The sequence below is a fragment of the Oncorhynchus gorbuscha genome, linkage group LG07 (assembly GCF_021184085.1).
Source record: "Oncorhynchus gorbuscha isolate QuinsamMale2020 ecotype Even-year linkage group LG07, OgorEven_v1.0, whole genome shotgun sequence".
Taxonomy (NCBI): domain Eukaryota; kingdom Metazoa; phylum Chordata; class Actinopteri; order Salmoniformes; family Salmonidae; genus Oncorhynchus; species Oncorhynchus gorbuscha.
In genome coordinates, this window is record NC_060179.1 from 59,092,774 (window position 1) to 59,107,003 (window position 14,230).

Sequence of the window (14,230 nt, forward strand, 5' to 3'; positions counted from 1 at the left end):
TCTCCTAGCCAGAAACAAATAACTTTCTTCTGAAACTCGTCAGTCGAGAAATTGGCAAGAAACTGAAGATCTCGCACAATGCTGGGTACTACTCCCTTCACAGAACAGCGCAAACTGGCTCTAACCAGAATAGAAAGAGGAGTGGGAGGCTCTGGTGCACAACTGAGCATGAGGACAAGTACATTAGAGTGTATAGTCTGAGAAACAGATGCCTCACAAGTCCTCAACTGGCAGCTTTATTAAATAGTACCCGCAAAACACCAGTCTTAACATCAACTGTAAAGAGGCAACTCTGGGATGCTGGCCTTCTAGGCAGAGTTCCTCTGTCTAGTGTCTGTGTTCTTTTGCCAATCTTAATATTTTATTGCAACTCTGCCTAGAAGGCCAGCATCCCTGAGTCGCCTCTTCACTGTTGACGTTGAGATGTCGGTCCTACAGTAGGTAGAGCATGGCAACTCTCCCAAACAACACGGTTTGAATCACACTGTATCAATCAATGATTGAAGCACTGTGGCTTAGTCATCTGCATGTGAGGAGAATATACAGTAGTTACAGTAGAACAGTAGAGTAATGTAGCCAAGCCCAAGTGAGAAGGAAATTGTGGACGTTTTTTGCCCAAGTTGAAACATTAGGGCACCCGTAATGCCCCACTTCCCCCTGTAGTTTTGACCTCTGACCTTGGCTGTTCCAGTTGATGTCCTCCTCTGCCTCTCTGAGATGCGTGTCGATGTCTCTGAGCTGACCCTGTACCAGTGGGTGCTCCACCTCCAGAACCGTGCTCACCACCTTGTTGTATCGCCTCACAGTGAGCTCCAGGTTGGCTATGTACTGCCACAGCTGACCCCTGCTAGTGTACACCTGCTCTGCAGTGTCCGGGATGGACTCTGTCTGCCTGGCCTTCAGGTACTTCACCTCTCTCAGGACTGAGACCAACTGGGGGGGGGGGGGGGGGCGAGGTGGGGTTTCAGGGGGAGGAGATAGGAGGAAGGGAAAGAGAGAGAGGTGGAGGGGGAGAGGAAAAATAACAAGTTCACTGTAGCAACAATGTAATTTACAGTAATGTTGAATACCAGATCATTACCCCCTAGCAGTACCTGTGGGTTGAAACTGACAGAGTTACGTTTATAGTACCTGTGGGTTGAAATTGACAGAGATGAGGCGGGTAGCTGGGTCTCGGCTGATGAGGGGGAGGTTGAGATTGTACTGGGACTTCTCTCCCACCGTCTCAGTCCATACATCAAACAGCTGACAGGAGTAACTGGGGGAGGTGGTTGGTTATCAAAGCTAGTTAGTTTAACTCAACTCTGGACCTCGAAACCAGTTCCACTGCTTTTTTTTCATTGTTCCTCATCTAATCAGGGACTGATTTAGACCTGGGACACTGGGTGAAGGCAACAAATTATCAAGTAGACCAGAAAACTGGTTTAGAGAATTAGTTGGTTGAGAGTGTTTCCCAACTCCGGTCCTCGACTACCCCAAACAGCATACATTTTATTGTAGCCCTGGACAAAAACACCTGATTCAACTTGTCAAGGGCTTGATGATTAGTTGGCAAGTAGAATCAGGTGTGCTTGTCCACAATAAAAAATGTGTACTGTTGGGAGTACTCGAGGACCGGAGTTGGGAAACACTGGTTTAGAGAGTAAGTTAGTTGATCAATTAACAAAACAAGTAACACATTCCTATTACACTGTTAATGCTAAACAAGCTACTGCAGATTTCAATGAACTGTAATAACAGACATTTGTTTCTCTAATGAGCCACTGTATTAAAAAAAAGAATGCTCTTCAGTAACAAACAGAAACGTGCAGCGAAAGCGACTAAACCAAAATGAGGTTTGAGAACAACACAGACATATCAAATCTAAATGTATTGGTCACGTACATGAATTTGCAGATGTTATCGCAGGTGCAGCGAAATGCTTGTGTTTTTAGCTCCAACAGCACAGTAATACCTAACATTTTTTTTTAAAGTAAAATAAACAATACACACATTATCCAGAAAAAAAAAAGAAATATCAGAACGAGCATTGTCAGAGACCGGAATATATATATTTAAAAACTGGGTGGTTCAAGCCCTGAATACTGATTGGCTGACAGCTGTGGTATATCAGACCATATACCATGGGTTTGACAAAACATGTATTTTTACTGCTGGTACCCAGTTTATAATAGCAATAAGGGACCTCTGGGGTTTGTGGTATATGGACAATATAACACACCTACTCGGGCCTTATTGCTTAAATATACAGTACCAGTCAAATGTTTGGACACACCTACTCATTCAAGAGTTTTTCTTTATTTTTTAACTATTTTTTAACTACATTTACATTGTAGAATAGTAGTGAAGAAATCAAAACTATGAAATGACACATGTAGTTACCAAAAAAGTGTTAAACAAATCAACATTTATTTTATATTTGAGATTCTTCAAAGTAGCCACCCATTCCACAAATGACCTTTTAACAAGGCACACCTGTTAATTAAAATGCATTCCAGGTGACTACCTCATGAAGCTGGTTGAGAGAATGACAAGAGTGTGCAAAGCTGTCACCAAGGCAAAGGGTGGATACTTTGAAGAATCTAAAATCTAAAATATATTTTGATTTGTTTAAGCCTTTTATGGTTACTACATGATTACATATGTGTTATTTCATAGTTTTGATGTCTTCACTATTATTCTACAATGTAGAACATAGTAAAAAATAAAGAAAAACCCCTGAATGAGTAGGTGTGTCCAAACTTTTGACTGGTACTGCATATATTTAGACATATAATGGTGTGTTTTGTATGTAAACAGTATTATAGTGACCAGTGTCCAATGACTTGACTACAGTATAAAGTGAGTAAAAAAGTATGTAAACACTATTAAAGTGACCAGTGTTCTCTATATACATCGGACAGCAGTCTCTAAGGTGCAGGGTAGAGAGAACAGTGAATGAGGCTAGAGGTGACTGTTTAACAGTCTGATGGCCTGGAGGAAAAAGCTGTATCTCAGTCTGTCGGTCCCGGCTTTGATGCACCTGTACTGTCTCCACCTTGTAGATCATAGCGGGGTGAACAGGTTCGGGTGGCTGATTTCATTTATTGAATCTCTCACATACACAGGGAGTCTAGTAAAGGAGGAGGAACATACAGTAGGGGACGACTAAACGGATTCATTCACTTCAGTGAACAGACAATATGTCATGCTCCTGGACGGCTGTACCAATCTGTAAAGATACTGTTTATGGTGAGGGCTTCAGAGCACTGAGGTCCTTATTGGATTCCTGCTGATGGTTCATCTCCCGAGTTAGGCACAGCAGACGCTGAGGCAATCAAACGCCTGGGCTAAAACTATAAATCACAGTGTTTAGTGTTAGCATAATGACCTGTGTGTGTGTGTGTGTGTGTGTGTGTGTGGGTGTGTGTGTGTACACGTGTGTGTGCATGCGTGTGTGTGTGTGTGTGTGTGTGTGTGTGTGTGTGTTTGAATGCCTTTAATAGCTGATTGGAATACGTAAGCAGCACTGCTGATTACAACTGTATAACAAGGTCCCTAAAGTCTGACTGGATTGAGCAGGGTGCAGGGGACACATGTTGTTCATCGTGGTATTTTAGATTGGGTGCAGGGACAACAATGGAACGGGTGATATTGTACATTTGATGCAACAGAATGTGAGTGGTTATGTGAGTGGTTATGTGAGTGGTAATGTGAGTGGTTATGTGTGTGGTTATGTGAGTGGTAATGTGAGTGGTAATGTGAGTGGTTATGTTATGGGTAATGTCAGTGGTTATGTGAGTGGTTATGTGAGAGGTAATGTGAGTGGTTATGTGAGTGGTTATGTGAGTGGTAATGTGAGTGGTTATGTGAGTGGTTATGTGAGTGGTAATGTGAGTGGTTATGTGTGTGGTTATGTGAGTGGTTATGTGATTGGTAATGTGAGTGGTAATGTGAGTGGTTATGTGATTGGTAATATGAGTGGTTATGTGATTGGTAATGTGAGTGGTTATGTGATTGGTAATGTGAGTGGTTATGTGAGTGGTAATGTGAGTGGTTATGTGAGTGGAAATGTGATTGGTAATGTGAGTGGTTATGTGATTGGTAATGTGAGTGGTAATGTGAGTGGTTATGTGATTGGTAATATGAGTGGTTATGTGATTGGTAATGTGAGTGGTTATGTGAGTGGTTATGTGATTGGTAATGTGAGTGGTAATGTGAGTGGTTATGTGATTGGTAATGTGAGTGGTTATGTGAGTGGTAATGTGAGTGGTTATGCGAGTGGTAATGTGAGTGGTTATGTGATTGGTAATGTGAGTGGTTATGTGAGTGGTAATGTGAGTGGTTATGTGATTGGTAATGTGAGTGGTTATGTGATTGGTAATGTGAGTGGTAATGTGAGTGGTTATGTGAGTGGTAATGTGAGTGGTTATGTGATTGGTAATGTGAGTGGTTATGTGAGTGGTAATGTGAGTGGTTATGTGATTGGCAATGTGAGTGGTTATGTGAGTGGTAATGTGAGTGGTTATGTGAGTGGTAATGTGAGTGGTTATGTGATTGGTAATGTGAGTGGTTATGTGAGTGGTAATGTGAGTGGTTATGTGATTGGTAATGTGAGTGGTTATGTGCGTGGTAATGCGTGTGGTTATGTGAGTGGTAATGTGGGTGGTTATGTGATTGGTAATGTGAGTGGTTATGTGAGTGGTAATGTGAGTGGTTATGTGAGTGGTAATGTGAGTGGTTATGTGATTGGTAATGTGAGTGGTTATGTGATTGGTAATGTGAGTGGTTATGTGAGTGGTAATGTGAGTGGTTATGTGATTGGTAATGTGAGTGGTTATGTGAGTGGTAATGTGAGTGGTTATGTGAGTGGTAATGTGAGTGGTTATGTGATTGGTAATGTGAGTGGTTATGTGAGTGGTAATGTGAGTGGTAATGTGAGTGGTTATGTGATTGGTAATGTGAATGGTTATGTGAGTAGGTTATGTGAGTGGTAATGTGAGTGGTTATGTGATTGGTAATGTGAGTGTTAATGTGAGTGGCTATGTGTGTGGTTATGTGAGTGGTAATGTGAGTGGTAATGTGAGTGGTTATATGATTAGTAATGTGAGTGGTTATGTGATTGGTAATGTGAGTGGTTATGTGATTGGTAATGTGAGTGGTTATGTGAGTGGAAATGTGATTGGTAATGTGAGTGGTTATGTGATTGGTAATGTGAGTGGTAATGTGAGTGGTTATGTGATTGGTAATGTGAGTGGTTATGTGATTGGTAATGTGAGTGGTTATGTGAGTGGTTATGTGATTGGTTATGTGAGTGGTTATGTGATTGGTAATGTTAGTGGTTATGTGATTAGTAATGTGGTTAGTGGTTATGTGATTGGTAATGTGAGTGGTTATGTGTGGTAATTGGTTATGTGAGTGGTAATGTGAGTGGTTATGTGATTGTAATGAGTGGTAATGTGAGTGGTTAGTGGTTGTGATTGGTAATGTGAGTGGTTATGATTGGTAATGTGAGTGGTAATGTGATTGGTTATGTGAGTGGTTATGTGATTGGTAATGTGAGTGGTTTAGTGGTAATGTGAGTGGTGATTGGTAATGTGATGTGGTGGTATGTGATGATTGGTAATGTGAGTGGTTATGTGATTGGTAATGTGAGTGGTTATGTGAGTGGTAATGTGAGTGGTTATGTGATTGGTAATGTGAGTGGTTATGTGAGTGGTAATGTGAGTGGTTATGTGAGTGGTAATGTGAGTGGTTATGTGAGTGGTAATGTGAGTGGTTATGTGAGTGGTAATGAGTGGTTATGTGATTGGTAATGTGAGTGGTTATGTGATTGGTAATGTGAGTGGTTATGTGAGTGGTAATGTGAGTGGTTATGTGAGTGGTAATGTGAGTGGTTATGTGATTGGTAATGTGGGTGGTTATGTGAGTGGTAATGTGAGTGGTTATGTGATTGGTAATGTGAGTGGTTATGTTATTGGTAATGTGAGTGGTTATGTGAGTGGTAATGTGAGTGGTTTGTGATTGGTAATGTGAGTGATTATGTGATTGGTAATGTGAGTGGTTATGTGAGTGGTAATGTGATTGGTTATGTGAGTGGTAATGTGAGTGGTTATGTGATTGGTAATGTGAGTGGTTATGTGAGTGGTAATGTGATTGGTTATGTGAGTGGTAATGTGAGTGGTTATGTGAGTGGTAATGTGAGTGGTTATGTGAGTGGTAATGTGAGTGGTTATGTGAGTGGTTATGTGAGTGGTAATGTGAGTGGTTATGTGAGTGGTAATGTGAGTGGTTATGTGAGTGTAATGTAATGTGAGTGGTAATGTGAGTGGATATGTGAGTGGTAATGTGAGTGGTTATGTGAGTGGTAATGTGATTGGTTATGTGAGTGGTAATGTGAGTGGTTATGTGATTGGTTATGTGAGTGGTAATGTGAGTGGTTATGTGATTGGTAATGTGAGTGGTTATGTGAGTGGTAATGTGAGTGGTTATGTGTGTACGTGCGTATATCAAATCAAATGGTATTTGTCACATGCGGCGAATACAAAAAGTGTTGACTTTACAGTGAAACGCGTACTTACGAGCCCTTTCCCGACAATGCCGTTAAAAAGTAAGGAAATTAACAAATAGATACAAAAAGAAAATAGCAACACAATAAAATAACAATAATACGCACACACGCACGCACGCACGCACGCACGCACGCACGCACGCACGCACGCACGCACGCACACACACACACACACACACACACACACACACACACACACACACACACACACACACACACACACACAGAGAGAGAACATCATTGAAACACAATAGAATGCTTTGTCTTGCAGGTTCCTATGTTGGACGTGTTGTGTAGTGCCATTGTACACAGGGTATTAGTATGATGACAGAGCATATGAGATTATGAGAGCTCCGTGAACCACACTGCCACAATGGAAACCTAAATCACGACTGGAGCTCCATGTCTCCATGCTATATTCCGCTGTGGCCGTGCCTTCCATACACGTAATCCACTACACTGATTTACACTAGAAAGAAATGCTGCATTTCTATAAAGCTTACAGGATTTTATTTTTAAACGCATTTCAATAGAGTTGTTCAGAAAGTGGTAGCAGAAAAGATCTCGGGGGGGGGGGGTTACAGAGATAAAATTGAGTTAAAATACCTATCCAGTAACTGCATCATCTCCTCATACTTCTGTACGGCTCTTTCTCCTGCTGTAGACTCCAGACACCTGAGAAGAAACCACCACACCCAAAGGCTGAACTTCTGCTAAGCTAATACTGGTACAACCACCAGCAGCAGAATCTAAGGGGTAAAGTAGCGATGCGGGGTGAGAGGAGACTCACGGGTGGGTGATGTATCTGAACATGGAGAACGGGGTCTGGATTCTCTCCTGTAGTTGCTGAGCCCACCTCATACCTCCTGCTACAGCTGGCATGTTCCTATTCACAGGAGTATAACCTGGAGTGATAGAAACGCACAGATTGAAGAACGAACTAGAGAGGTAAAGGTTCTGGAGAAACAGTATCATGTGGCAGCAGTGATAACAGTGGCAGGCAAACTAGTAAACGGTCAAACGTTCATCATAGCAAGAGTGTTGATGATTTCTTTACATGTATTACTTTGGTATGAAATTATGATATAAAATGGCGTGAGTTAAAAGCAAGGCGTTTTACCTAGTTCCTCCTGTGTGTGTGTGTGTTTGTTGAAGAGCAGTTTGCAGCAGTCTAGCTCTCTGTCAAACAGGCTGATAAGGAGAGGATATCTGTCCAGAGCATCCGCTGCCACGAGGGGGCGCTCTAACAGGCTGCCAAACATATCCAGCACCTGCAGGGAGGACAGTAGGGTATCAGTGTGTGTGTGTGTGTGTGTGTGTGGTGTGCCTCTCCTCACCTTGAATGCGTGCTCCAGTCCAGAGGCATCATCGAAGGCCTGACAGAAAACTGCTCCCAGACGACGGTCTGTATCCTCCACCTTACATCTGAACTCACACACGTCTGCCTCAAACTCCTACATGGAGACACACACACACACAGTCAGGTAGATAGTTAGACAGCCCTTTCAAGCCCTTTTTGACAGCGCTTTTAGACAGCCCACAAATAAATTGCTTCACTTCAAATGTGTTTGGCCAATATTAACCATATTTGCTGTTACAGTAGATTATTATTAACTTAAACTGGGTCCATACAACTGCCCCTTGTTCCCATATTCCTTCTTCATTATAGAGTAACACAGGGATCATTAACTAGATTCAGCCACGGGCCGATTTCTTCCTCAGTGGATGGTCGGGGGGCGGAACATAAAAACACATCATTTGCAAATTGACAGCAAGAAGCCCAAACAGATATAATATTTGACTAAAACATAATCATTTCAAACCTTGCTTAGACTTGTATACAATCACATATATCTCTGCGTGGGAATACTTTGGAACAATCAATTGGAACAAATGTATTTTTACAGTCTTTTATGTCCAACAATTCACAAAAAAAGACATATATAATATATATTTTATATATGTATTATTTTTTTTGTTGCTCAGAAAACTTTGGGGGCCAAATAAAATCACCCATGCGCCGTAGTTCGGTCCGCGGGCTGCCAGTTGGGGAACCCTGCTGTACCGTATTGTTGACGTCGAGGCAGTCGTAGGGCTTCTCAGTGAGGACTTTATATGTGTCCAGGAACTCCTGGTGGAGCCACAGGACCTGCTGGCTTAGAGCTCTGCCTCGGATGCCTCCAAACTCCACTTTCTCCAGCTTTAACAGGTCCACTGTTGTCAGGAGGACATCCTACAGACAGGGACAGAGAGGGACAAACACAGAGGAGACCCTGTTAAACATCAAGCATTTAATGTAGTGTATTGGCTGCGGTTATGGTGTTTATGGTAAACAGTAGGCTGGGGCAGTATACAGTATATACCGTATAACAGGGTATTTTGAAATGACGACTGTATGATTTTCAAAATCCGGGGGGGGGGGGGGGGAATTAATATGTGATTAATACATTATCTCCAGCTCAGGGCTCCAGCTATGCATTTGGTTTGCTAACTTGCTAGTTAAGTGGCTAGCTTGGATCAATACTTTTCGTTGCTATTTTTGGGGGGTTTGGAAAGAAATAGTGCCCCTTGTGTACACTGCCGGTAATACCGTATATCCTGGTATGGTACAGGAACTGTATGATGGTATGAAAATCTTAATACAGCCCAACCCTAGTACACAGTATGTTTGGCTTATTAGTGTGTGTTTGGACTGAATAGATATGAATCCTGATATCTGTACAATATTGATGTCTGTAGGGTGTATTTTCACTACTTTGATGTGTTCAATAAGTTAATGTGTTTCAATATTCCATAAATGTTTCTAAAGGAAATTTTAAAATATTTTTTAATTTTTTAAAGTCAACCCTGTTTTTAATGAATTGATCCTCACCTCAATGGTTTTGACACGGTCCATGAAGCGGTCGAGGCCAGAGAAGACCATGAGTGGGTGGAAGTCCCACGGTCGGACTTCCCTGCCCTTCCTCTGGTACTGGCCCAGGCTGGCCCTCTTCTCCTCATAGGTCAGTCTGAAGGTGTTTAGGATGTCCAGTGAGGTCTGGACCTTCCGCAGGCTCTCAGACACGTCTCCCTTTAGCACCTCCTCTGGGCTCAGATACACCCGCGCCTGAGGTGGAGGACAAATCAGAGTTTGTGAGGTCAAATGAAGACCCATATCCATAGATACACATATATTCACCTTCCTATACATATACAACAATCAAAACAGCAGTTAGCAGTCAAATCCACAACATTCATGTATATTCATGAGACTGTATGAATGTGGTCATGGTCACAGTCCCGTAAGTCGTGTAAGTAAAGCACACATCAAAACATGAACGTCATTTAAAAACAAAAATAAACATTGTTTTTCAATGCAACTGGAGAATATGTCGCATTACTGCAAAATGGAGGAAAAGTACTTCATAGAGTTATTACTACCACCAGTATTACATGATTGACTGTATATTTGTGTACTTGTTGTATGAGTAGATTGCATGTCTCCTGTAGCAGGACGATAAGGCGTGCTGGAGTGTTGTAGTAGCGTGAGTTGGACCACACCAGACACACAATGTGCATCAGAGGACCGATCTGACCCTTGACCTCAGGGAACTCCACATTCTCCAGGTCCTCAAAGAGACGCTGCAGCGGACGAAGGTACGTACAAATGTCCTTAGCTTCCTCTAGGGCTGGGGCACACACAGGCAGATACAGAATCAGACACACACAAGTTCACTACATTCTAATACAATAGGACAATTCGGGGTCCCCAGTCCCTTCGGACACAAAGATAGTAGAAAGCTTGCATGGTGTCTTAGTTTTAGTAGCACCTAATGAACACCTCCGATACAGCATTAACATTAGTTGAACCCACAGTGCGGTTTTACTTTATCGCCAATGTGTTAAAATGGGGCTTTAGTTTACCTGCTAGAACGTCCTGTAGCATGTCTTTAAAGGCAGGGTAGTAGCTGCTCTCCATGGCATCCAGCAGCTCTGCCATCTTGGTCACCTTGGAGGACTTGAACTGAGAGTGGATGCACTCCAGGTCTGCATATCTATACAGAGAAGTTAATTTGAGTAGTGCCATATGCATTCGTTTTTATATGCATACATATCGAGAAAAAACAAACATTTCTTTATATATGGGTCACTGTTTAAAAAAAACATGCTACTGTTTCCTGCCTACTGAGCACAACGCAGGGCCCTGGCATATAGTGTAGGCCCACTACAGTACTGACCTGCTCCTCCAGAAGTTGATCTCAGTGTGTGGTGTGGGACTCTTTCCCTCCAGCAGAGGCTCAGATGAGTCCTTCTTCAGGACCCCACGAATCTGGTGGCTCCATTCTATCACCACTGACTCAATGGCATGGATGATGCTCTTGTCCACTACATCTCCCCTGTAGGTGGCGATAACATGGGTTAGATAGGGGTTTGAGACTGGGGTTAGGGGTTAGGTCTTGGTTAGGGCTAGGGTAGCCTAAAGATCTGGTGACTCCAGCTGAATCATAAAACATGTTGATATCTATCAAGTCTGGGGAAATACAGGTTTATATGTTATAACACGCCTACATACACTGCTCAAAAAAATAAAGTAAAATAACACATCCTAGATCTGAATGAATGAAATATTCTTATTAAATACTTTTTTCTTTACATAGCTGAATGTGCTGACAACAAAATCACACAAGAATTATCAATGGAAATCAAATTTATCAACCCATGGAGATCTGGATTTGGAGTCACACTCAAAATTAAAGTGGAAAACCACACTACAGGCCGATCCAACTTTGATGTAATGTCCTTAAAACAAGTCAAAATGAGGCTCAGTAGTGTGTGTGGCCTCCACGTGCCTGTATGACCTCCCTATAATGCCTGGGCATGCTCCTGATGAGGTGGCGGATGGTCTCCTGAGGGATCTCCACCCAGACCTGGACTAAAGCATCTGCCAACTCCTGGACAGTCTGTGGTGCAATGTGGCGTTGGTGGATGGAGCGAGACATGATGTCCCAGATGTGCTCAATTGGATTCAGGTCTGGGGAACAGGCGGGCCAGTCCATAGCATCAATGCCTTCCTCTTGCAGGAACTGCTGACACACTCCAGCCACATGAGGTCTAGCATTGTCTTGCATTAGGAGGAACCCAGGCCAACCGCACCAGCATATGGTCTCACAAGGGGTCTGAGGATCTCATCTCGGTACCTAATAGCAGTCAGGCTACCTCTGGCGAGCACATGGAGGGCTGTGCGGCCCCCCAAAGAAATGCCACCCCACACCATGACTGACCCACCGCCAAACCGGTCATGCTGGAGGATGTTGCAGGCAGCAGAACGTTCTCCACGGCGTCTCCAGACTGTCACGTCTATCACATGCTCAGTGTGAACCTGATTTCATCTGTGAAGAGCACAGGGCGCCAGTGGCGAATTTGCCAATCTTGGTGTTCTCTGGCAAATGCCAAACATCCTGCACGGTGTTGGGCTGTAAGCACAACCCCCACCTGTAGACGTCGGGCCCTCATACCACCCTCATGGAGTCTGTTTCTGACCGTTTGAGTAGACACATGCACATTTGTGGCCTGCTGGAGGTCATTTTGCAGGGCACTGGTAGTGCTCCTCCTTGCACAAAGGCGGAGGTAGCGGTCCTGCTGCTGGGTTGTTGCCCTCCTACGGCCTCCTCCACGTCTCCCGATGTACTGGCCTGTCTCCTGGTAGCGCCTCCATGCTCTGGACACTACGCTGACAGACACAGCAAACCTTCTTGCTACAGCTCGCATTGATGTGCCATCCTGGATGAGCTGCACTACCTGAGCCACTTGTGTGGGTTGTAGACTCCGTCTCATACTACCACTAGAGTGAAAGCACCGCCAGCATACAAAAGTGACCAAAACATCAACCAGGAAGCATAGGGACTGAGAAGTGGTCTGTGGTTACCACCGGTAGAACCACTCCTTTATTGGGGTGTCTTGCTAATTGCCTATAATTTCCACCTGTTGTCTATTCCATTTGCACAACAGCATGTGAAATGTATTGTCAATCAGTGTTGCTTCCTAAGTGGACAGTTTGATTTCACAGAAGTGTGATTGACATGGAGTTACATTGTGTTGTTTAAGTGTTCTCTTTATTTTTTTGAGCAGTGTATTTGAACACTAATGTTATTACATGTTATAATGCATAACCCTACTGTGTTGTAATGTCCTGTTATAATATGAGACAGCCGGTCATTTAGGTTACCTCTTGTCCCTCTCCAAGGCAGCCTGCTCTACTCTCTCTGCCCCAGGTGGTAAAGGCAGCAGAGTCTTGCCTTTCACTTGGCCAGACACCACAAACACATTGGTCTTCAGGGAATGAACATGGCGCTGAATGTCCTGGGATACCACCTGAGGCCATTCACTGTGGTTCCTGCCGTTGGACAGCAATGGGACCACAACCTGAAAGGCATAAGGGGGAGAATAAGTATAACATCAACTTTATCACAGTAAAGAGTATTACAAAATAATGTATAATAATAATAGCTATTATTCACTCATTTCCAGTTGTGTAAAGTACTTCAGTAAAAATACTTTAAAGTACTACTTAAGTCGTTTTTTTAGGTATCTGTACTTTACTTGACTATTTATATGTTGGACTACTTTTACTTTTACTTCACTACATTCCTAAAGAAAATAATGTAATTTTTACTCCATACATTTTCCCTGACACCCAAGTACTCGTTACCCAAGTACTCGTTACATTCTGAATGCTTAGTAGGACAAGAAAATGGTCCAGTTCACTCAGAGAACATCCCTGGTCATCCCTACTGCCTCTGACCTGGAGGACTCACTAAACATAAATTATTCGTTTGTAAATTATGTCTGAGTGTTGTAGTGTGCCCTGGCTATCCGCTGGTAAATAATCATTTTTAAAAAACAAGTTAATTGTGCTGTACGATTTGATTATTATAAGCCATTTGAAATGATTTATACTTTTACTTTTGATACATAAGTATATTTTGGCAATTACATTTACCTTTCATACGTAAGTATTTTTCTGGGTGACTTTCATTTTTACTTGAGATAAGTTCTATGAAGGTATCTTTACCTTTACTCAAGTATGATAATTGGGTACTTATTCCACCACTGCTCATTTCATTACCTAAAAATAATATGAGATGCCGAGGTAAAGTATTGTCGTTGATTTTGGTTCAAGTGTTTGTAACATACACACACACCTGTTATGGGTGAGCTGTCCTGCGCAGTGAGCATTGCTTTAATTCTTACCTCCTCCACTAGTGCAGAAAACTGGTCAAGCGGCGCGTAGGACAAGTCTCCATATACCAAATGACTTTTCATCGAGTCAGGGGTTAGAGCTGTTTTGCTTCTTTTGACGAAGTAAACACCCTTGTTTTTAACGGTCGCTGGAAACCCGACAGTGAGCAGCAAGTGACCAGCTGAATTCAGAGACACGACCAGTGTCATTTGGTCGGGTTTGTCCAAGAACTCTTGAATAACTTGCTTATTGTCATCGGTGGAAATACATTTTTGCCACCGGTCTTGCTTCAGTTTTAGAGTTTTTAACACGTATTTCTCTATGAATTCGAATCTCCTATCCTCCGCCGGAGAATCTTCCATTCTTGCCCTGTTCTACTATCCTCCTCGGCTTTTCAGCCCACTGCCACAGTGACCCGGTGGCGTGAGAGGGTTTGTGTATAAAGTGATTGTGTCCTGGCC

At 42.8% G+C, this 14,230-nt stretch overlaps 1 protein-coding gene across 2 annotated transcripts in view; it reads right to left on the reverse strand.

The window, feature by feature from the left end:
* dnah9 (dynein, axonemal, heavy chain 9) overlaps nt 1–14,181 on the reverse strand; it is a 151,310-nt gene extending 137,129 nt beyond the window's left edge. For both annotated transcript variants that reach the window (XM_046356968.1, XM_046356967.1), the window contains exons 1-13: nt 13,781–14,181; nt 12,756–12,952; nt 10,768–10,926; nt 10,454–10,584; nt 10,007–10,218; nt 9,423–9,656; nt 8,616–8,783; nt 7,888–8,004; nt 7,671–7,821; nt 7,341–7,455; nt 7,157–7,225; nt 1,132–1,258; nt 678–933 (exon numbers count right to left, since the gene is read on the reverse strand). In XM_046356968.1, coding sequence (XP_046212924.1) covers nt 678–933; nt 1,132–1,258; nt 7,157–7,225; nt 7,341–7,455; nt 7,671–7,821; nt 7,888–8,004; nt 8,616–8,783; nt 9,423–9,656; nt 10,007–10,218; nt 10,454–10,584; nt 10,768–10,926; nt 12,756–12,952; nt 13,781–14,131 — 2,287 coding nt within the window. In that variant the 5' untranslated portion in view covers nt 14,132–14,181. The remainder of the gene's footprint in view (nt 1–677; nt 934–1,131; nt 1,259–7,156; nt 7,226–7,340; nt 7,456–7,670; nt 7,822–7,887; nt 8,005–8,615; nt 8,784–9,422; nt 9,657–10,006; nt 10,219–10,453; nt 10,585–10,767; nt 10,927–12,755; nt 12,953–13,780) is intronic.
* Nucleotides 14,182–14,230: the final 49 nt, after the last annotated feature.